Source organism: Quercus suber, unplaced genomic scaffold (genome assembly GCF_002906115.3).
Source record: "Quercus suber isolate HL8 unplaced genomic scaffold, Cork oak 2.0 scaffold_599, whole genome shotgun sequence".
NCBI classification, from domain to species: Eukaryota; Viridiplantae; Streptophyta; class Magnoliopsida; order Fagales; family Fagaceae; genus Quercus; species Quercus suber.
The window spans coordinates 1-25496 of NW_027070043.1; the positions used below are offsets into that span (position 1 = coordinate 1).

The 25496-nt window shown below is 32.0% G+C and overlaps 1 protein-coding gene and 1 long non-coding RNA gene across 3 annotated transcripts; one reads left to right on the plus strand and one right to left on the minus strand.

Annotated features, from left to right (window-relative positions):
* Positions 1–14: 14 nt before the first annotated feature.
* On the minus strand, positions 15–10644 carry LOC112027208 (uncharacterized; the record flags this gene model as incomplete). Of its 2 annotated transcripts, none has more annotated exon segments than XM_065764997.1 (12): positions 15–71; positions 1423–1485; positions 2784–2823; positions 2903–3039; positions 3153–3263; positions 4145–4206; positions 6597–6690; positions 7035–7115; positions 9261–9305; positions 9398–9487; positions 9584–9662; positions 10279–10644. In XM_065764997.1, coding segments are annotated over 12 exon segments (1122 nt in total), but the record flags the coding sequence as incomplete, so codon positions are not given.
* A 1978-nt stretch (positions 10645–12622) lies between these two features.
* Positions 12623–15773, plus strand: LOC112027199 (uncharacterized). The gene is made up of 2 exons (XR_002884442.2): positions 12623–15004; positions 15552–15773. It is a non-coding gene; the product is annotated as an uncharacterized LOC112027199 (long non-coding RNA).
* The last annotated feature ends 9723 nt before the right edge of the window (positions 15774–25496 follow it).

Genomic DNA, 25496 nt, shown 5'->3' on the forward strand with positions numbered 1-25496 from the left:
TGTATAATATGAACCATGCACTGTAGAGGATTTCTGGTCCGACGCATATCAAATGTCAAAAGCATACCATTCTGTAAAATTGATTAGAGTGAATTTTATAATCTCATCCAAATCAAAAGTATTTGAATCATATAAAATTATAATAGCACAATACAATATAAACCAACATGAAAAGTAAAATATATGGAATTATGGATTGCCTACATCTATTTTTTTGGGTAAATTACATAAAAAGCCCAAAGATTTTATCCTAGTTTCAAATTGGACTGAGTTTTTAATATCATCAATTAAAATTACATAATTTCCTTACTGTTGCAATTTTCCCCATCCATAAGCATCCTTCAAATGCGAATAATCGAGAAGTATCAAATCCAAATAAACAACCAGAAAGATTTCGTTTTAGAAACTAAAATCCTTCACCACCTGCATGACCTGACCATTGATTCTCAACTTGCTCGTGAGAGAGTTGCAACATGGATGAAACATAGAAGATTAGAGAATTTCTTTTGAGGTGCTACAACCTGAATAAAAGGAACCTCCCTTAGTGCATACAGAGATTATTATTACTATCAAAAGAGGAGAGAGCTTATAGGTTTTCACAGTCCAAGAAATACTACACCATACACTGGTTTAGACTGTCATTCAATACTACAACCATTGAATTCAAAAGTGTCCCACCCTTCATCAACTTTCTCAGGCTTCTCTTGTGGTAAAGAATTCTTTTATTTTTTTGCTCAATGTTAAGAGGTCCTTTGCTCTCCTTCAAAAATAGCTATGTTTCATAGTGGTAAAACACTCATTTTAGGCTTAGGGTATGGCACCAATGGTGGAGGCTAGAGCACTTGATGTTCTTTGGTTGGCATGCTTTCATACCATTGGGGCTAGAGATTGGGCTAGAGATAATAACAAATTTGTAATAATATCCAAAAATCAAGTACAAAAGATCCTGGAAACAGTTAAGAATGGGTCCAACACTTGTTGTGAATTCAAGAAATTGGTTCTAAATTTGTGTTATATCTGGTGGTGTTTTAGGGAGAAAAATTAGGAAGTTAAGAGGGAGTGTTGGGTAGGAAGGGAAGAGGAAAGACAGAGGATTTAATTTGAAACAAGGGCAAAACCTCTGGGTTTTTTTTTTTTTTTTTAAATAAATATTTTTAATGTAATTTCCCTCATTTTTGTTTTAATATACAAAATAAGTACATATCAAGTGAAGAAAGAAAAAGATTACAGGTTGATCTGTTACAAAACAGAGATGAGATTCATAACAAATCCTCAGCAACAGGAGAAAAAGATGCAATATGATTTTAACTCTCTTGAAAACAGCGAGCACCAAGGACTCTAAACTGTCATTACTCTTCAAATTATGCTAACTATATTATCAAGGATATATTTTTTTAAAAAGGTCATAGTTAAGTGTCAAACCTGTAAACCAGCATAAATATAACTTGGGTTGTTACTATCCCATGAGCATGACCATGCTGGGTCCTGGAAATGCAATGTTTATATAAAGAATTACAGACCAAGCATAAGTAGTGTAGCAGCATAGGAAAAAAAGGAAAGAAAAAAATTGTATAATGCAGCGTCCACCATTTTTTACACTGTAAAATATAAATGAATTCTTGCAAGAAAAACCACTTATTAAATCTGTTGCAAAATACGTCCAATAGAACTAGATTAATTATTTGTAAACCCAGAGAGAGAGTAGAGTACCATAAAAGAGATCCTGAAGAATATTTAAAGCATTCAAGGGGAAGCCATCAATTAGTTCCAAACCTTAAGAATTAAGATAGCCACTAATTCTTCCCCAATTTTTGTGGTTGTACATTTTTTTTTTTTTTGGCCTTTCTTTGTCTGTTATCCCTTATTAATACTTTGTTGCTCAACCAGAACTTGCAAAACATAATAGCCTCTAGAAAAGAATCATTGCTGTTAGATATAAAATTTGTTAATGCCAGTGAGAAGAAAGTGTCAAATTGCTGTTTCTGTGTTAATTACTGTTTTAGCTATTCAGTTATTTTCATCTTTGGGGCCCACATGTGAATCCAGTTTGGCGAAGGTCTACCTGATGTTGAAGGTTGCACTTGAAAGGAATTTAAAGTTAATTAAGTTTATTATTTGAGTCATAGATTTGAAAAATTGGAGGTGTTTTTGTCCTCAGTGGTAGAACAGTAATTTTCTGCAGTTACTGACAGAATTTTATCTTCAGTCTGACGGTTTATTTTCATAACTAAGCCTGACATTGACAACAAAAAAATTGTCCTTAGTATAAACATTCAATAGACTATGACTTCCTTAGAAAAAAGAAGGCAGTACTATCAAACTTCCATCTTAGGACTACCTTAGCACAATCTATCTTTTGCATAAGCAATGTATATAGGGTCTAAATAAACCTGATCCCTTCATACGACATTAAAGGTTAAGTGGCATTCCACATTCCAGTCCCTGTTGCAAGGTCTGAATGTATCACATATATGCTATGGATACTAGACTCCGTATATGATTAGAACGGTGGTTGAATGGATGTTTCATGGATACTCTGTAACCATACACTCTTAAACAAGGCACCCTTTGGCACAGCTTTTCATGAAATGTTAGAAAGAACTATAAGGTCTTAATTATTTTAAGGCAATAGTAATTCAAAACCAACTATATAGTAAAATAATTAAGATCATATAGTTAAATATCTAGTAAAATATATAAGAGAAATGATTTTTTTTAAAAAAGGAACATGAACACTCTGTTTTCATGCACTGGCATTTAGAGAAAAGAGAATGAAGTTGTACCGGCAAATCATAATTGATGACTAATTCATTGCTTCCATGGCTGAAACAACAAAACAAAACAAATTAGCTAGATTCCAAGAATATATGTATATAAAAGCCCAGGCCGATGAAAAGATTACCTAAGAATGGATAATTTCTTCCCAAGTGAAGCTAAAAGGGTGAGTCTACCACATGGGGAGACACGTAGATCCTTAATGGCTCTTATTCTTTTAGGAAGCTGTATATCTTCATTTTCATGAGGACAGATCAAGTTAATCTGTGGAAACAAGAGTTCACACAAATTAAACTAAAGAGTCGGACAAAGAAACTCAGGCACATATATGTGTTACAAAAATCAATTTTCTCCCTCAGTTTAAGGAAGAGGTATACTTTGTTGAGCATATGTGTCCCACCCATCCCAGAAATCCTTCGAGCAAGAATTAGAATTTGGTAAGAAGCATCCATATCAAAAAGTGTTGCACCTTCTACAGCCAACTCTTGCTGACAAAATTAAAGTTGCTTCATTAAAATCATAGAGAAGAAAAATGTCAACACACAAAGAGAACAGTCCAAATAAAAATTCGAAATATTGACAAAGCATTTGGAATTGAAAACCACAAACAAGACTAAAAGAACCAAACCAAATAAACTTTAAGATGTGATGTGCAAAGGACAGGATCAAAACAATGTAAAGCATGCAGCAGGATTGTATGATATGTAATGGTACAAAACAGCATCCTCTTTTAAGACCCGGGCAGTTAGAGCAAAGACAAATTTTTTTTAGACATCAAAAAAGAGAAATATAGATTATTTTATGAGATGGAATAACAAGTTGCATATCAGGGGCTATTATATATATTATAGGTTTAAATTACTAATTTGGTCTCTGAATTATTTGACAAATTCAATTTAATTCCTTCACTTTCAAAATTAAGGCAATGTCATTCTTGATGGGTGACATATTAGTACCAGAAAAAGGATGATATTGACTTGATTTTAAAAATTGAAGGACCAAATTGAAACAATTAATAGATGAGTAACCAAATTCAATTTGCGCAGTAGAGTGAGGACCAAATTAGTAAATTTTTTCACATTTTATTCTGATTTAATTTAGTTTCAAGAGATCATTTGTTGTCCTTAAATCATATTTTAAGCGACAAATTTTGGTTTCAAATGATTGTGGCTCCATTTCATGAGCATTTGATCATGATGGAAAGTGTAATTCAATGCTATACTTCAATTTTGTTGCACAAAAAATGTAAAAGTTTGTTATACAAGTAGTGGATTTGTTTTTCTTGGATTGGTAATGTGCAGCAGCCAATTGTAATTAAAATTTGAGAAAGTAAGTTAACAAATAAGAAAGAGAAAAGCCACAAGCACACCTGTAGTACAAAGCTGCAGGGAAGAATTTCCTGTTTGCTAATGTTTGAGTCAATGTGGTGTCCTACATCATCATACGTCAGTAAATAAACCACTTAGTTGATTGATATTACATATTATGGCTATGTTTGATTAGCAAAACAACGATCAAACATGGAAAAAAGATAAAAGAATCAGATGCAACATAGTGAAGGGTACCCTTGGGGGAAGGTTATAGATTTCAAGTATTGCACCACTTGAGGGAGTTGATTTTTAATGAGGGGGCCATATTTTTATAAATAAATAGTTAGGGATGGAGGGATTTGGAACCTAGATGCCTCCTTTGAAACACTAAGATGTGCTAGTTGAGATACAAGGTTCTTGGCTTAGGGGGACATGTGGTGTGGGTTTGCCGAAGAATATTAAAAAATGGGACAACTTCTCACATTTTGTCGTACATGACATTGGTGACGGTTCTAAAATAGCTTGACCTGTGGGAAAGACTACTCTTTAGGAGAGTTCCTAATCTTTTCCTATTTGGTAGGGACAAAGATGCTCGTGTTGTAGATTATCTATAGTACATTAGGGTTGCTTTTTATTGAAATCCTCTTTTCATTAGAGTGGTGAATGATTGGGAAATAGAATATATGACACAATTACTGGATGACATATATGAGAAAAGCATGTAAAAGTTCATAAAGCTAAATTCCAATTGAGCAAAGTATGAAAGAAAAAAGACCTAATCTCAAAAATAGACTATTCCTTTCCCTCAAAGCTTTTAGCATTCCGTTCCCGCCAAAGACACCCCATTGTGCAAAGTGGCATTGCCTTCCAAATATCTATATTTTAATGTCGACCAAAACTGCCATGCCAGGATGCTAACATATCAATGACCCGCTGACATAACCCATGTAATTCCAAACAAACAGTTCACCATGGTGCACAACTCAGGCTAAAGGACAGTGAAGATAGAGATGATCCACCGAATCCCCATTCTGTTTACACATAACGCACCAATCTAAAATAATAATGACTCTCTTCCATAGAATATTTGTGGGTCTCTCATTCTTTTTTCTAATGTTGACTTTTTAGAGTTCCTAGATACCTTGAGCTTTCAATAACCTTTATCGTATTTTTACTTTAATTTTTATTCTTTTTTGTTTGCGCTTTTCATTTGTATATTAACCATGTACTAGGGTTGCATCCCTTTCACACCTTTTTAATTGAATTTTCTTGAAGAAGAAAGGCAAGGGTACCCACAAGGTCCCTATACTGCCTGGGACACTCGTCACAAAAGGCACTTAGTTTATTTTTTATTAATGAACCAAATAATCATATTATGTGAAATCTGGAAAATAATCAATTAAAAGAAGAAACCATGTGATTAAAAAGGAAGAACCTTATTGTTGAGGCCTATGTGCAACATGTTAGAGAATTAAAACAATGTCTTACTTAAAAAATTTATGTTTTAACTGAGAACCTTTATTGTTCATAAGGCAAAGTGTACTCTTGTAATATATGCATCTTTTTTCCCCTTGTTTTAGGAAGGTAGATTATCATTGGACAAGAACATTCCAGTTTGAATGAGAAAGGATTGCCTGGATTGACTGTAATAATGGTACACTAATGAAGGAGCCTTCAGTAAGGGCTCACTTCTAGTACCTGTTACCTCAACCAGAGCCAGGCCCTCAATTAGGCACAAAGGCAAGTGTCTAACAAATCTCATCTTGCCTCAAGGATCGTAAGGTACTAACTAACACCTCTCCTCACTTGAGTGTCTAGCAAAGATGGACTGGTGTAGATACAGGTATGGGTATGATATGGGTAGTGGTACGGGGATACAACATTTTTAAAAAAACTTAGGGTATGAGTACGTCGGGGATACATGTATTAATTACTTATTAAATATATATTTTATATATTTTTAAATATTTGTTTTTATATATTGTTAAGCAAATATAACTTTAAAAGCAATAATGGATAACAAAGTGAATTCATAACCATTAAATGATGTTAAGAATAAAAAACAAGAACCAAAAAAGTAAATAAAAGATAACTAGATAAGTGTTCAACATTAAAACCAATACTTAAAAAAAAATATAAATAAGAATTCTTACAAATTCAGGCTATCTCTCACTATTGGGGGTTGGGTTACAATGGTATCCAAGTCATATCACAGGTGTATCCTAAATGTATTGACACATTAAAAAAAAAAATAAATAAATAAATAAAAAAGAAGAAGAAAAAGACTGGGTATGTATCTTAGAGGTATTTGGTGTTATACCAGTAAGATACATATCAAATACGGATAATTGAGCAAAAATGGAGTATCCATGCATCCTAGGTGTCTAGGCAAGCCTACGCTGATGACCAATCAAACTGTTGAAAAACAAATAAACAAAAGCAATGTTCATTTCCTAAAGTTATTCATTAAAATTAATATTAAAAAATGAAAATAAGGAAGATGAAGATTACTGTTATTCTCTCCCCAGGATTCCTTAGAAGAAAAGAATCCAAGAGGCTTACTCCCCATCCCTCCTAATGTTGCATTCTCCAAATCAGCTTGCTTCTACAAAACCAAAATCAGGCCTCAAGTTTTAAGAGAAAAGAGAGACAACTATAAACACACAACAAAATAATTTTAAAACTATTAGTCATTGGGCCTCAAGTTTTTGTTTATAGTTCTTTTCGTTGGACAGAAAAATATTTAGTATCCTCAGTTCAAAAATAATTTTAAAACATTTAATAATGACCTGTGGAAATTGAAAGAAGCATCTAGTATCCCCCCCCCCCCCCCCCCCCCCCCCAAAAAAAAAAAAAAATCTACACCATAGAAAAGAGGAAATCAAAATGACAACCTAAAACATTGGCATGAAATGTCAAGTTCCAAATACAAATATCAATAGATTATACCTTCTTGACTTGGTGCAATTCATTCAGTAGATTATCCTGCACATCGAGTAACTTATCTTGAACATCAAGCAAACCAGCTCTCTGCACCCAAAAGAGAGAGAGAGAGAGAGAGAGAGAGAGAGAGAGAGAGATTAACGCATCTCTGAAGCAGTTCAGCATATAGTAAACAGAACTATCAACAAAGTTTCTAACAATATTGTCCTAAGTATTGATGATGTAGAAACCATCTTCTTCTTCTTCTTCTTTTTGGATAAGTTTTAGCCCCAATGGAAGAGGAAAGGTAAGATTTGAACTCATGACCTCCGTTTTATAAGGTATGGTTCGCAGCCAATTTTGCCACCCCTTAGGGTGACATAAACCATCAATTAAAACCCAATTCACACCCCCTCGTCAAGTTTTAGAAAGACTGAAGTTACCATATAAACAGAACGACCAATATACTTCCTCACATTAATTACACACAAACAACAGGTGTCACTGTACATCAAGAATCCCCCCATGTTTCCCATCCCCTTAAGCATAGAAATTTATCACAACTTACAATAACAAGGTATGAAATATGAGATTTGCCTAGGGTTAGTTGGAGTCAACATCTAGAGTTAGTTGGAGTCACCACTAGACCTTCGGAAAAATTCCAAGAGAAATTTTATTAATCAATCAAACTTATCTCCACAAGAGTACAATAGCACACTTATATAGACTGCTAAAACTAAACCCTAAGACTTAGAAAAGCCAATTTTTTTATAGGTCTTAGGAAAGCTAATTATTGAATTACTAATTCTCGACTCTAGAAAATTTATATATATAAAAAAAAAAAAAAAAAAACTAATATCCTTTTACTAATAAGACTTAAAATAAAATCCAATTTACCAATAAAATTACACTTGAGTTGACTTCTTAAATCAAATAAGATTAAATAAAAATAAAATTTTCTTTGCGCTTTCAATATCAGTTTGACTTAGCTAATGCCCAATTCAGTAACTACTATGTTGGCTTCTTGGAAGGGAAAATTGGGAAAAATAAAAAATGGAGAAATTTGGATGATAGTTCCTTTATAGTTCATGTGGTGTCTTTGTTTGAGAATAAGGAAATAATAGGAACCCAATTGGTAGCTTTGTTTAGTGGTTTTTAATTTGATTGGTCTGGAGCATGGGGATTCACTAATACCAGTTACATTCCTAAATTTATAGAGTCGCTGTCTCTCTGTACATAAATTCATTCTTTTGTATTCTTTAGTCTTCTCTATGTCCTTTGTAAATGGCGTAGTATTTTTGCTATAAAACATATCTAACTTCCGAATCCAAATTATATCTCATGTGGTGTCTTTAAAAAGAGCATAATAGATGTACTTTTAAGGGCAAGGTTACCATTGTCTTTTCCAAGCTTAGTAACGCAAGCTTATCACCAAGTGGGGCATTAAATTTGTTGTATGTATGTTGGAATTAATAGGGTGGGATGTGGTTTACATGTTGTTTGCCAAGAACCTTGTGGCTCAATTGATTGACACCTCATCAATTTCCAATGGAGATATCCAAGGTTCAAATTCCTCCTCCCAACTATCAAATTATCAAAAAAGGGCAAGGAGTTACCTGTGCCACATCAAAAGCTTGCTTTTCTTAAGACTTTATATAAATGGGCAAAAAATGCCATCAAATTTCTCCACACTTACCTTCAGGGGCTTCTTAGATGATTTCTATTTCAAATGTTAACCCTTCTTTCTTTCTTTGTTCCTTTTTTGTTTTTTCTTCTTCACTTTTCCTTCGTACACATCCCATGTTCTAGGGTAGCACTTTATTTTGAGCTTTTAAATGAAATTTAATTACTTTATATATATATATATATACACACACAGAGAGAGAGAGAGAGAGAGAGAGAGAGAGTACTTCATATACTAAAGGAAGTTCCCTCTGGTCTTACCTTGAAACTCTGCCTCTTGAATTTCTATAATATTTTGCAACAGAAGTATAATTTGCATGTAAAATCGTCAGAAAATTTTGTAAAGTATTCCAAGCCACATTGACTACTGTCATAGCTAATTGCCATCATAACAGTAGGCACACCATAATCTCAGTAAGACTCAGGCATAAAGGATATATGAAGATAGACCAAGACAATAACTGATAGTCTGATATGGATAAAACAGCAAAGGAAAAAAGCAGCCAACATTAGGAAGTGATGTAACTAAGCAATTGAATAAGTAACTTTCTTTTGGATTGGGGGGATTACCTCATTCTTGAGAGACCTGATTTCAGTTTGAAGAGATTCAATTTTCTGCATGAGTCAATAATTCAATTAATATTAGTGCCCATGTGCCATGTCTATCTTTTAGAATGACATTTCAATGTATGATACATGAGCATTACCTTCTGTAGACCTTCATCATGCACAACCACAGGTGATGCAAAAAGCTTTCTGACATCCTTTGAAATACATTTTGCATTGCATTGCGGACACTAGAAAGAAGAAATGCATAGGTAAGATGCAGAAAAGAATGTACTGAAGCCTCTTCAGTAGCGGTACATCACATCAACTAATAAGAAAAAAACTACCTTTGCAGGATATCCATGGCACTGTTGAATCCATTTAATGATGCAAGACATACCATATACATGTCCACAAGGAAGACAACTGCAATCCTTAACCATATTTGTCCAACGATTGATCAATATGAATGTACAAAATATCATAAACTATAAATCCAAATAAGAACAGAACAACAAATTTCACACACAAAATATTTCACAAACGAAAAGATGCCATGCCACCTCTTCCAGCACCATACTCAAGCGCTTCACAAACATTACCAACAAACTATTAGGCCATAATCCTTTACATATGTTAGTCCACTCAACGTTATTAAAGACAACAAAAATTTGATACAGTTCCTTAGGTTTTGTACCTCTAATTAAATTCAAATTGGCCAATAAGTATAGTTGAATTTAGTTGCTATTAGGTAAGCATAACACCATTGCATTGGCCAATGCAGCCACATTGGGGACCTACAATACAATATCTAAGAAATTGTAACTAAGTTTCATCCTTTCTAAAGAAGAGTCTTTGGACTCGCTGCCGCTAGCTAATAAAACCTATTGGCAACTGACTCCAGTTTCCGAAACCAACCAAAACATTCTACAGTCCCCAACCAAATTCCATCACACACAAACAATAATTGAATTAAGAATATACATATAGAGATGGCTAAGAATACTGAAATACTCAAGGTAAAGAAATTGAAATGCCAGACCTGGCTTGGTGATCGCCATGGGAAGCCCAGGGTTCCATACAAATAGAGCAACAAAGCCCGTCCAAGTTACTCTCACCCAACTCTTTCTTCTTCTTCTTCTCCTTCTCTTCCTTTCCCTTCTCTCCATAGCCTTGCTCCTCGGACGCTTCTTCTCCCGTAATTTGACGATCGTGCCCTTCTCCGCCGTCGATTTGCATCGGCGTCGGCGTGGCGGCGTCGGAAGGTTGAGGCGGCTGCGGAGGACGCGTGAACATACGGAACATTGTGGGTGTGGACTAGCGAGTAACCGATCACTGAGACTGAGTGAGAGCTATCAGAGAGAGAAGGGAAAGGCCGAATAGGTCGGGTTGGGTTTTCGCGGCTACTATATACGTACCGGTTTGACTCTGGCGCCAGTTCCGCCACGTCAGCATAGACGGATTGTTAGGCTTGGATCAATCTGTGTGGCGTACTGGGCTGGGCCTTCATAGTGCTGCCACAGAATTTTTATTATTATTATTATTTTATATATAAAATAAATTTTTTGAGGATAAAATGCAAAAATAGATTTTGGATCGAAATCAAACTCAACCATCGATATTATGTGTTAAATTTAATTAAAAATTTTCTTTCTTTTCTTATGCTTTTTTTCCTAACATAATTTGAGTATTTTCTCAAAGTTTAGGGACTTTTAATTTTAAATTAGAAGATTGTGGAGTCAATTTGATTTTAGCACAAAGTTTAAGTTTTTTTTTTTTTTGGCATTTTTTTATTAATGTTTTATTTGTCTTTATAATTTGGATCATGCTTTATTTTAATTCTTAAAATTTAAAAGGTTTTTCTTTTAATTCTATATGAAAATAAATGTACCAAAGTCATTTCGTAGTTTTGCAATTATAGTAGAGCAATGGGTGGCTTTCTTGACTTTAGTCACATAAACTATAATAATATTGAAAAGGTTATGAAATGACTAACTTAAAACGTTTACAATTTTTTTGAGATTAAAATTTAACTTTTCAAATTTTAGGTACTAAAATGTAACCTAATTCAATTTTTTTGGATAAATTTTTTTTTTTCCTTTTTCTTTCTTAATTACATAAGTCAAAATTTTCACTAGAATGACCTTATCCTCTCTAAGAGTTATGGGGAAAAAAAAACAAACAAACAAATGCATTGAACTTCTTACTTCTCTTAAATTGCCTAATTAAGTTGTTTAAAATGAAATTGTCATCAATACCATAATGACAAACTAGGATTGTTATCACTTTACCTTTTTTTTTTGTTTTTTGTTTTTATAAGAAAAAAGACAGTGCATTGCATTAAGGGAGGCCGTTAAAATTGGCTTGTAGTACAAAGATAACATCTGGTGGTACATCTTTCATTCAAATTTAATTATGAGAAATAAATATTACTCGCCTTGCTAAAGAGTGAGCTACAGTATTACATTGTCTAAGTACATGGGAATTATGTATTTCTGAAAAACAAGAGGCAAGATACTGCATGTCTTTTAATATATGGCCGAAGTGGGATAAAGAGTGAGAGTTGTTTCTTCTTTGCTTGCTCTTGGTGCTGTGATTTTTTTTTTTTTTTTTTTAATCTTGTTTGTTCGCATTCACACCTATTGTTTTTGGAGCACGTTGATGAGTACCAATGAGTCACCTTCCAAAATAACTAGATCAAAACTTGTCTCCAAAGCTAGAACTAAAGGCCGCCTAGTTGCCATTGCTTCTACCTTGATGGTTGTGAAAGAGAGCACAGCTCTTTCGCTAAGAGAAACCATCACTTGTCTTGCTTCATTTCTAATAACCACACCCAAACTAGTGCTTTGTTTAGAGTCAAACAAAGCATCATCAAAGTTCACCTTGTATAGGGGACTGTTCGAAGGTGTCCAGCTTAACTAATAGTGTAACATCCCGACCCAACTTTATAGTTAAACTATGTGTTTGAGTGGTTAATTATTATTTTAAGCCACTTCCTTTCTATAATTAATAGAAGAGTATTTAATAAACATATTATTTTACAATGCCATTGAATAAGATTTGTAAAGATTATAAATAATTGAATGGTTAATTGTATTACACACACACACACACACACACAGAGTATGTACAAAACTATATTAAGTGGTTTAAGTTATTAGATACATAATCCGGTGTTTTAATTAGGTATGATGCATGAGATGTTATAACATGGTTAAGGTTGTAAATAGGTAGTCAAGAGTAGGATATGGTGGAAATTCCACCCACACATGCAACCAAGTAAAATTCAACACATGTAAAGCTAAAGTATCATGCATGTTGACACATGTTATTCTCTTAAACCCCAAAGCCCAACACTTGGCCGGCCATGCAACAAACAAGCTTCATCTCATTCTTTTTTGATTTTCTCAAAACAACTAGAACATCCAAGAAGCTCTCTCCCCCTCTATGCCCACGGGTCCAAATAAACCAAAATTCTCACCTCACTTTGCTCTCATTTCTCTTAAGGAAAGTGCTAGAAGCTCTCTTGAGTCCCTTTTCTCAAACCCACGGGTCCATACACCAAAAGAAAAATAAAACTCCATCTCATTTCTTCTTCATACTCTCTCAAAGAAACTAGAAAACAAAAAAAACTCTCTCAAGCTCTCTACCTCTCATACTTTCGGGTCCAGCAACTAGGAAAGGGAAATCCTTTCATGCAAGAGTGATTCTAACTCTATCACATCAAGAACCCGTGCCTAGGGTAAAGGGAAAATCTAATTCTTTTATATATTGTTTATTTAAACTTAAGTGATGGTTATATGAATTTGTATATGGGTGTGTTAGATTCTAGAGACTGTTGATTGCCGATATACGAATTGAGTCATTGTTTATGCTGCATGTGCTCCTAGATGATAGACTAAGATAAAATCTGTTATGGGTAAGTGTTGAAATGAGTAAAATAGCTAGATAAACTTATGGAATTACTAAATGAGGTGATGAATATGTAGTTGATTCAATAATTGAAGCTTGTTGAGAGTTCGTTAAAGGCACTTCATAAACTTGTTAAGAGTTGCACTCATTGGTTAACCTGTTTAGTCATTATAAATCCTGTATTTTTTTAGGACAAGCATGGGTAAAAGGTTTATTGGAGATTATTATATAATTTATCTAGTATGTGTGCCTTAAATTTCATATGAAAATACTATCGTTTGATAATTGTTTGTGAATTTATAAGAAAATGTTGCAAAACTATCACTATGGCAGATTTTGTATTTACGCATAATAAATTATGTATTAAATTTATACAGTGAATTTGGATGCTAGTGATATTTCCTATGAAATATAAGACACTTGTGGTTGTTATTGATTTGGTCTCACAGCAATTGGATCAATAAAAAATAATAGTGCAATTTGTAAGTTAATTAAAATTCTATTGGGACAGAGTTGAGTATGTTGTCTTGTATGATTTTTAGTAAATCATAATTTTGTGATTTGGCTCTGAAAATGATATGGAATCTACTAGACATCCATAGAAGTGGCTCTGTAAATTAGCACGAAAATTGGATGTGAATTGATAGCCCATTTGTATTTTATAAGTGGATTATATGTTGCTGGAATAAACAGTAAACAGTAACATACCTAAATTTGAGGATTTAGTTCTAAAATTAGGGTGAATGTTTTGAGCTATAAATTAATATGCTTATCATTTGGTATGTTTGAATTATAGATAAATTTTATATACCTTGGTTTGAGGTTTAGTACTCAAATGAGGGATTCTAAGCCATTCTACTGCTTTTTTCATGTTTTTGTCTTAATCAACGTGTTGTATGTTGCCATGTGAGTGTATATGGTTACATGACCATGCTTATTGTCCTAATCTTAAAGCACATTTTGAAATGAAGTTGGCTCTTTTAGAGATATGATATAAATATGAGAATGTTGGTTTTTCTTTAGTTTAGTACATCATTTGTTGATGTGTACATAATATATTTGTGGAAACCTCGTTGAGGTGGGATTATGGTTTTATTGATTTTAAGAGATTGGCTTTGAGATAAATGTGTAAGTTTATGATAAGGAATAATTGATAGTTATAAGTTTTGATATTTGGTTTAGTTGTTATTAGCCCCCAGGTCTGAGCTCCTTTGACTTTAAGCTCTCTGTTCTTTTGCTTTTAAGTAAGGGATAAGTTATATGGGTATTTGATAAGTCATGAGGTTATTTTAAAGTGTATTGTGTATTTAAAAGTTTTTTATTAGAGATACGACATATAATAATGTTTCAGACAAAGATATGTTCGTGAGCTTTCGAAACCTTATATATATGATTTAAGCATATTGATGATATTACTTATATCACGAACATAATGTTTAAGAATGAAGTGGATATGCTATTGTTATGAAATATTTACATAAAAGCATAGTTATTAGAAAAATATAGTTTTCGGTTATTCCATTGTTATGACTTGAACTCAGCCAGTAGGGTTTATAGTACTGGTATTTCCATGGAGATTCTGATTGGTCATTATAATTGGTGAGGATTCTGCTGTATCCGTCCTCATTGGGAACGATAAACTTGTGGAGGATGTCAACCGACCCCCATGATTGATGATAAGATAACACCGAAAGGGGTGATACTTTCTGATATGATCCTAGGATTACTTAGCATTATGGGGAATGCTGGATGCCTGGCACCATGTGCTGGAAGCCTTCCAAAATTGTGACAAATTTACAATTGGACTGACTAATATGTATCATGAATGAGCTATTAAGCTATTTGGAAATTATAAGGTAAAGTTGGTTCTTTAAAGATAAAAGTTTCTAAAGTTATGTTATGCTTTGAAGATAAAGCTTTTGATGAAAGCTTATGTTAAAAAGTTATCAGATATCCGTTCTTTAAGAAACGTTAAGTTTTGTGACTATGAAAGTTATAATATTTTATAAGAAGAAGTTTATAAAGAAAAGTTTTCTTATCTGTCAAAATGTTTCTAATTTAAGATAAAGTTACCAATTATCTGATTTAAGTCAAAATGACTATTTTGTAATAAGACTATATATATATATATATATTATATTTGGTGACTTTGTAAAAAATAGAAGAAATTTAGCCTGAAAGGTTTTGGTAATATTATTTAGATAAGAAAAAGGAGGACAATTATTTTCTTATGAAAAACGTATAAGTTATTATTATGAATAGTATAAAATACCATGCATGAAAATATATTCTCCTATCTAAATATTCATAAAATGAAATAATTTGATTTACATGTATTTTTATTAAATTCTTGTGTATCTTACACTTACTGAGCTGTGTAGCTCACTCTTTCCACTCTTTCAGTTAGCAGGTTTTATTCTAGAGCAGAGGGAATCTTAGCTGAGTTTTGGAAAGAGCTAATTTTAATTTTAAAAGCATAGATCCCAAATTAGCAATTTGATGTTTAGCTTTGTAGTATTGTGTATTTTAGGATCTTCTGATTGAAATTGTATATTTAGTATAATTAGAGATGTATTATGTGAAATTTAGAATTTGAATAATTGGTGGATTGTGTTATCTCTTGAAGTACAATGTTTGCTTTGAATATCAAGTGAAAAGTTATATCAAGAAGTAAAGAAACAGTGAGTTCTAGTTAGCTCAACTGGTAAAGTCTCTAATGGTTATATAACAAATCTGGGGTTCAATCTCTGCTTATACTAAAAACTAATTAGTGTCTTGGTTTGATGATAAAGAGCTATTATTAGGAGCGGATGCCATAAATTGAAACCCTCTCAAAAAAAAAAGAAAAAAGAAAAAGAAGTAAAGAAACAAAAATGAAAAGAAAGAGGGAAGATTTTTGTTTATAAGAGTTTAGTTGATTTTTGTTAATATCACGTTTAAGCTTGATATTAGCATGCCGGTCATGGTCACAATTCGGGTATCGGGTTTGGGACGTAACAAATAGTATGGTTTTTCTTCTTTGAAATTTAAAAAAAAATAAGGGGACCAACCCCGAGTTCAAACCTAAGCTCTCACCTATAAAAAAGGGTATTCTAACTGAAAAGGGTTCAATATTTTACCTTCGGTAGTTTTCTTAGATAACTTGTTTATATTGGTCATTGCACCACAAGAGACAAACTTTAGGTTACAGGGTGGGTGACAAACACATTTTCATTAAGTAACTTAGTCATACATTTTCTTAGTAATCATTTCCTCTCTATTTTCTCGTTTAGAATGTAATTAGGGAACAAAGTTGTGTAATCACTTTCTTGTAATGTATCTAGTAGACTCGTACCAAAGTATTGTAATCTATTCCAGTTTGACATTTTGTGTAAGGTTTTTCCTTAATTTTTTTTTTTTTCATGTAATTAAATCAAAAGGAACTCCATTTTATACTAGAAACTAGAAAGGAGAATTTGAAGCATTCCCATAAGAGTTTGAATCTGGTAAGTATGGGGTGTAAAACCTATGTTTTACACGATCCAATAAGATATTGTCACATCAATTTTTTACTCAAAATTTAATACATCCAACCACACCTAATAAGATCTCAATAAATTCCTAATTTGGTTGAATTTATATATGAGTATTAAAATTAATTGGGTGTTGTTGTGCTTATTCTTAAATATGTGATTAGATGATGTGACATGTTAGATTGGAAGTATAAAACATGAGTTTTACATTATGTCTTTATATAAATTAATCTCTTCCCATAAAGTCGTAGTTCTCACACGTAGTTAACTCACTGGTCACATAGGTCATTTTTTTTTTTAATAAATGGAATAAATATATTCCTTTTGTTATGTTTTCTTTTTTTAATTATCCAATATAGAGGTACTTTGTGTCTTTCAAAAATCCTTTTTTTTTTTTTGAGGGGTTGTCTCTCAAAACTCTTAATTCTTCAAATGGACAAAAAGGACATCTCAGACAACCACCTCAAATCTCCCTTTATCCCTCCTTTTCATTAGCTTCAAATTAAATCATATAACTTTAAAATCACATTAATTCAAACCCCAAATCAAACTCGATAAGTTTTGGATTTAAATTGATATGTTTTTTAAAGTTCATGGTTCAACTTTAAATTAGCAAAACTATAAGGTTTATTTTATATTTTATAGCAATCTTATTAAGACTCATAATTTAATTTGGAATGATTATATTTAATTTGAAATTTTCTTAAGGCCCCATTTGGTTGGGGCAATTATTGAAGGGATGGAAAATGTGGAGTAGAAAATATGAGAGATTTTGGCATGACTCAGGTAATTTTGTTGGTTGTTACTTTAGCGGATTGTAATTACATTTATGTCCCTCTCATTATAACGTTAACTACCCCATCTATCGTCTTCTATACTTTCAAACACATCTTTGTCTCTTTCCACTACAATGTTCTTGTCCTTTTTTTTTTTTTTTTTTTTGTTTAACATTGGAAGCAATTTCGTTAGTGTTTATATTGAAAAAAAAACTAATTATTATATATAAAAAAATAATAATTTAACATCAATATAATGTGTAATGTGTTAAATTTTATAATAAATAATAAATTTTTATTTAATGATTAACAAAATTACTTCTTTATTATTATGAATGAAGACATAAGAGTAAATTTATAAAAACTACATTTTTTATCATCTCACTTTTCCTCCTCAACCAAATAAATGAGTTTTTCATCTCTCAACTTTTCATCCTCCCAACAAACATATATAGGAGGAAACACTAAATCTTTTCCATTCCTACCATTTTCTATTTAGATACCCCAAATTTGCCATCCCTAACCAAACAAAGTGTAAAATATAGGGTTTAAAATGTAATGTATCCAAAATTTATGATCTTCTTATTTGGACTATGTTTTCTCAAATTTTGAATACTACAAATTGTCACAAAAATTACGAAACTAGTTTCACGGCTTACTTTTTCTCTTATTCCCCTTGGGTTAGGTTCTCTTAAAGCCCTCGCATCAGTGTTTGTATAATAGAAAAGAGTATCACATTTTAGTCAACTAAGTCCAAAATTCACCCACATCAAGTCATGCAAAATTGTGTAAATATACATAATTACTACAATAACTATGTAAATTTATATGACAATATTCATTTTATATTTAGTTTTTTTATTCTTTATTTACATAAGATGAAAGAAGAAAGTTGATGAGTGTTATTGTGTGTAAATAAAGAGAAAATTTTTTTTTTTAAATTGACATTTTAATGAAATATAGTATAAAATATATAATATGATTTAAGATATTTTGAAAAGTGAGCCAGTAAAAAAATAAAAAAGTTCCTATAAAATTGGCCAAAAAAAAGAAAAATTTACGCAAGTGGAGGTTTTTTTTTTGGAGAAAGTCCGCAAGAAGAGGTGAGTGCTCTTTCTCCTCAATGATATTTACTCAAACAATTGAATCGCACAAGGGTCTAATCAATCGTTTCAAATGAGATAATTGAGATAATATAGTTGTAGTACCAGTATTTTGACCAGTCCTAGAGGGGCTCCACTGGGTCCCAAATAATCTCAATCCCAATTTATTGGTTATGAACCAATGAATGGTCTATCATGGAGCCACGATTACACATAGAAAAATTTCACAACACATATTATAATTAGTGAATAATAAAAGTGATCAATCATAAATCTATATAAAAATGATTTTTTATTAATCACAACTTATTCTTTTCACACAACTTTTTATATGCAGCCTTGATTGTGGCGGTGTGTGTGTTGGTGTGTGTTTTGTATGATGGATGTAGATCTCCATTCTCATCAGAAGCGATGAGGAAGAATTAAAATGCTAGCCCATATCATGATGTTAAGTTTATGTTGATGTGCATGTTTGAGTTTGAGAAGATGGTAGGCTTGCTTGGGTGCAATCATGGAGGATCATGAAAGCTCGGGTATAATTATTCAACATTAACTCCTCTGAATTGAAAACTCTTGGCTTTGAGAAGAGACGTGTCCGATTTACGTTTAAGCAACTTAAAGATGGTAGATGAAGAAATCAATAGCCCAAGCAGAATTGTGAAGGACGTTTTGAATTTTTCCTTTAGGGCTGCTGATAGTCAACCCAACTAGGCACTCTATTGTAATGCTTTTTGTCTTCAAGGGCCCAAATTCAAGTATAAATTGATTGTCATAACTTATAAGGAATTTGAATCATGCACGTCTCCCTTAAAACTTAAAACATGAGGTATAATTTAAATTATAAAGGCATTTAACTGTATATTTCTTATTTTGAATAAAAATAAAAAGGAAAAACGAATGAAAGAACGAGAGAAGAAAAATAAAATAATAAAGAATAAATTGAATAATGCACATGATCAAATCTAGTTGTGACATGTGAAGCACTAAATCAAATAGTACTAAGCTATGATCTTGCGGAGCAGTCAGTTATTCATTATTTCTTTGACAAGATCAGCAACAAGACACAAACTCCGGTTTCGGCGAGACCATAATGGCTGGTCTGGTTCGATCGACTCTCTCTCTCTCTCTCTCTCAAAACCTAACCCTAGGTTTCTCTCTTCTCTACCATCGGGTTCATGGATTAGCATTGGTATTTTGAAGTCCACATGAGTTTCATATAATTGTTTTGTTAGTATTCTAATGGAAAAATAACTGAGGTATTGATTTGGCTATTGTGTAAAATTTATAGAGTAAATTAGCTAAAACAAAAATTTAAGGAGTATCAATATCATGGCTACCACCTGAAAGTTTAAGGAGTGTCAGGACATTTTTCCCGAAACTTGTCATGTGTGTGTCCCACAATAAAGAAGAATCAAGATTCAAGACTAGTAGTACTAAATCTAGGTGTGAAGCAATGAATCCGAATGGCCTATGAGTAAATTTTCAAAGAAATCATAATTTTCTTCTGTAGTGTGTTTGAGTACTGCAATGCATGATGGATTGCCCCTCCCATTTAAAATTTAATTCAAATATTTTATTACAAATTATAAAAAAGAATCAAGCATAGTTTCGCATAACCCTTTAAATATAGTTAAATAGTATTTTAATATTAATATTTAGGTTAAAACGATACAATGCATAGTTAGATAAACACAGTTTTAAGGGCAAAATTTTCAATTATATGCACAATGGGTTTGAGATGGAATTCTAAAATTTTTAGTGTAGTTTTGGTATGTAATGTAAAATATTTAAATGTTTTAGGTTTGAAAATGCTTTTTCCATCCGTTGCAATTTTTTTTTCATAACTAAAGACATTTAATTCATCTACTTCTACCACTGCACATCCTTGGTGCAATGGTTACTCCACAAGTATAAGTACTTGTAAGGGGGTAAGGGTCAGGGTTTAAGTATCTAGGAGTGAGCTTTATATATATATATACACTTAGATTAGATTAGAGTAGAATTTTTATCTTAGCTTGTGTAAAAAAAAAAAATCATCTACTTCTCAAAAAAGCAAAAAGAAAAAAAAAAGAGACATTTTATTCATCATAATTTTTTTTAAAAGAATTTTAACATAATACCATTCCATATTTTTCAAAAGAATGTATTATGTTAAGATTCAACATCTATTTATAGTAGTAGGTTCTAGCCAACTTAGCTAGTAAAATCTCTTATTTTCAAATAAAAAATTTGGAGTTCAAATGTCTATTCTTGGTTATTAGATAATAGGTTGAAATTCTCTTTCAATATATATATATATATATATATTTCAAAAGATATTCAATTTATCCAACACCAACTACACGAAAACAAGTGTGGACTGTGGACGAGTATACCGGCAGTGACAACTCCAAAGAGCATGGCCAAGAATCCAAAGCTTGAGCGACAGGTCGACATGCTTGGAGGAGGAAAAAGAAATGCGTACGTAACTGCTTGATTGAATATTAATTAATACTGTAGTGTCACCTAAATTAGGGCACACATATCCATAAGAAAAAACTAGTAGAACTGGTTTCTAGGCTTCTAGCTGTCATCACCAAGATTGCGAAGTTTCCTGCTTGAAATAAAATTATTGGTTCGTGTAACATTTTAGTCGAAATAAAAAGGAGAAATTATATTACTTTTTTGATGAAGGAGAAATATATATTACTTGAAAATCTTATTATTTGCACCAAATAAATTTACCAATAAGAGATGGTGGTGGAGTCGAAGTGTGGATTAGATTGCTCTCTTGATACGGTAAATGGAATTTTCCAGTGTAGTAGATGAATAGATACAATGAGAGCCAGACACCTAACTGTATAACTTATTGTTGTAGCATTTTAATATTATACTGGCCTTATTACATACGCTTCATGTATGTTATGAGACTTTTTATTTTTTATTTTTTGGGTTTACATGTTTTACTTATGATAGTTTTATTTTATTTTATTTTTATTTTAAAAAGAAGTTGTATTTGTACTTAACTACTAATGTGAGAAGAAATGTGGAGGTGGAAAAAAAAAAAACAGTTTAGTAATAAAAAAAATGGTATGTTTGTGGAAAAAAAAAGCAATTTTATTTTTTATTTTTATTTTTCAAAATCAAGAAGTTGTATTAGTACTTGACAATTAACGTGAGAGAGAAATGTGGAGGTAGGAGAAACCTACTTTTTTTTTACTTATTCTTAATTTAGCTAAAAATTTAGAGTTTTTAAATTACTAATTTTACATGTCTAACCCTATGATTTAAGTCTTAGAAACAGGTGAATTTGAGGGTATTTTGGATATCTAAATTGAAGATTTCAAACATGAGAAGCTCTTTAAATAGTAGTATAGATAATTAAAATGGATTAATGTGACAACATAAATATAATGTTTGCCCCAACACTTATAAGTCTACACTATTCATAGGGTGAAAAATATCTCAAATACTATTTTCTTTTCTTCTTTTTTACACAGAAAATATAGAATGGTGAAGGATTTTTTTTTTCTCAGAAGAAGAAGTTGACTGAGTAAGTGTTTATAAAAATTGGCAAAATTAATTTAGAAAGCCTATTGCTTTTTTTTTTTTTTTTTTTTTTTTTTTTTTTTTTGTTGTTGTTGATAAATCGATTGTTAGCGGAGAGATTTGAACCTTAATTTTTGGCGAAAAACTCATTTTCGTCCCTACATTTTCATGCGATTCTCACTTTGGTTCCTATCTTTTATTTTCATCGCTTTTAGTCCCTATCTAGAAAAAGGGCATCTATTTTAGTCCTTTCCATCAGTGCCCTAACGGCAAAGTCCTAGGTGGCAGATGGAATGCATCGCTGGCACACAAAATGCTGAAGTCAGCATTAAAATAATAATATAATATATTATTTAGCATTTTAAAAATGTCACGTCATCTTTTAAAAACAAAAACTTAATTTATGAATTTTAACTAAATGAAAAAAAAGGAAAAAATAGAAATAAGAACCGAAAATAATATAAATTAAGATCTAGCATTATTTTGAGTAAGAACAGACAAGAACATAAACCTACTCATTGTTTTGTTTGCAACCAAACACAATATCAGCTGAAAACCTTTATTATCAAAAATATTTTTTTTTTGATATGGGAAAATAAGTAAATAAACCTAGTTAGTGTTTATCAAAAATTTAGTAACCCATTGTTCTTTCCCTGGCCTCAGAAGCATGAAATCAACGATCAAACGAGACAGCATAATCCCAACTTCATTTACTTGAACTTTTTTCACATTTAGAACCTCAGATTCCTTATCAAATTCTTCAGACTCTCTCAAGCTCTCTCTTCAAAATGCAATTTTAGACTCTTTCTCTGTAACTCACCCTCTCTCTTTTCCTCTATTACTAGTGAACGGAAATGGGCGTTAGTGGTGGAGTCATCCCACAACGAGGAGATGAAGGAGTAGCGGCGGACGAGGCGACTGGACCTTGCGAGAGCATTCGTGGAGGGAGCGGATTGGGTTAGAGGTTGGGGGAAGAGATAGATTGTAGATCTTGAGAGCCATCGGCTATGGTGGCGATAAGGAGAGAGTCGTTGTAGATGCCGTCGACGGTGTCGAAAAAGGCGAGTTCTATGAAAGGGGAGGAAGGAGTGGGAGTAAGGTCGAGGATGTGGATGCGGCTAGGTTTTTCTGGGTTGTTGCTCAGATCAAATTAGGCTTAAGTGAGTGTGGTGGCTGAATTTTTCTGGGTTGTTGCTCAGATCAGATTAGGATTTTTTGGGTTTTTGTTGTTCATCGGGTATCCTTGCTCTTTGTTCTGGATTTGTTTGTGTTTCTTTTTTTGGAGAGAACGTGGAGTTGTTTTTTTTTATGGGTTTTGTGTGTGTGCTTGTTTCTGAAGAAAAATTCTGGGTTTAGGAAGAACACGAAGAACAACTTCAGTTCTTACAAAAAAATAATGAAAGTAAAAAAAAAAAAAAAAAATTTAAGTTTTGTTTTTTAATTTATTTTCTTTTTTGGTTTAAATTTTCTAACCTAAGTTTTTATAAAAAATTAAAATGCTAAAATGGCATATAAAAATGCCAAATAATATTTTTTAATAATATTTTAATCGCCACATCAGTGCCACGTCAGCTAATAGGGTGTTCAGTTTGCCACTTAGGACTTTGCCACTAGGGCACTGACGGAAAGGACTAAAATAGATGACATTTTTTTAGATAGGAACTAAAAACGATGAAAATAAAATATAAAGATCAAAATGAGAACCGCACAAAAATGTAAGAACAAAAATAAGTTTTTCAACTAAATTTTTTAGTCCATTGCTGCATATTATAGTTGACACAATTTTTTTTTTATGCAGTCAAATTACTTTTTTTCTCCTTTGTTTTTGGCTTTGACTATTCTCACAAATCAAATACACGTTGTACCTTTGTATTAATTGTTAGTGACGCATATAAGTCCCATCAATCTTTTTTATTTTTTTTATAGACCCTCATCAATTTTGAAAACAACGGCTATTTGACAGGGATAATTATTGTATACTCCTTCAATATTATAAATGTATATTTCTATTACAAGAAATTTGGTTATTTTTAATGGTTGAATTTGTTGAAAAAGGTATTAAAAATTGTCGAAAAAAGTATTTTCAACTATTGAAATGACCGTAGAGAATCGTTAGTAAAAATCGTGTCGAGAACATTTTTCTATAGCCTATGCAAACGTTGAAATAAGTATTACACATTTATCAACTGTTAATAACCGTCGAAATATATACACATAAATATAGATTAAAGTATGCTTGTTACTTTTGTCCACAGGTGTTGAAATAAGTATTTTCTTTTTAAAAATAAAAAATAAAATTGAATGCACTCTTTCACATTAATCAAGATTTAATAACCTGAAACAAACGATAAAAATCAATACAACTCAACTACTCTACCTGCTGCCCTTTGCACTCCAAAATTTACATTGTTCATCTACCTTTCAAAATAGAAGATTCTTGTAACCTTTAACCTTCAAGACCAATTTATTAGAAATTTTAAAAACACAGTAACTCGTATCTGCCATCCAGACATATGGATTTATAGCTGGGTTCTCTTCAATACGCATGAGATCCCATTAATTACTAAGTTCTTTTGATGCCTGCAAAAAGTGCCATACATTAGTCATTGTTATAAGTGCCAATCCTGAACAAATAGACAAATAAGGGTAGTTCATTTAGGAAGAAAATGCACCTACCTAAAAAAATAAAATAAAATAAAACCAGCACAAAAAAAGTAACAAGAAATTATAAATTAATAAAAATTTAAATGGTGACTATGAATATTATCATGAGTTAACATACAACTTATACTTCACAAAGCAGTTATAATATATTACAAAAAAGTTATTTAGAGCATTAGCATCAGGAAATGCTACTCTATTCTATTTTACTATCCCAAAAAGCTACTTTATCAATTATACAATCCCATTATATAATACTTCCAGCATCCCAAACTTTTATTTTCCTATTCTACTCATTAAAATAATATATTTACACAATAAAATAATATTTTCCCAAATCACCATCATTTATTCTTTCTTTCTCCCAATCACCATGACAATAAAATATTAGTTTTTTTTTTTTTAGAATTGTGCTACAGTGCAATTCTATCTTTAGAATTGCACTGTAGCACTCTTGCAAAATTTTTTGCAATAGTTGGTATTTACAATTCCGGATGTGGGAGGTTTTTGAGGAAAAAATGCTAAATGAAGCTTAGATATGGCATTTGCAATTCCGGATGTTGATGCTCTTAAGGTCAAAGTTTCCCTATACTGTTCCCAAAGAAGAAACAAAGTGTGTATATATATACATACACAACCAGAAATTGTACTCATAATAAATTACAAGACTGCTTGTGATTGTAGAATGCATACCTTGTTTAGTGTGTATAGGTTAGCATAACAGTAATACACATAGTATGAAAATGCTGGATTGAATACATTAGTCCA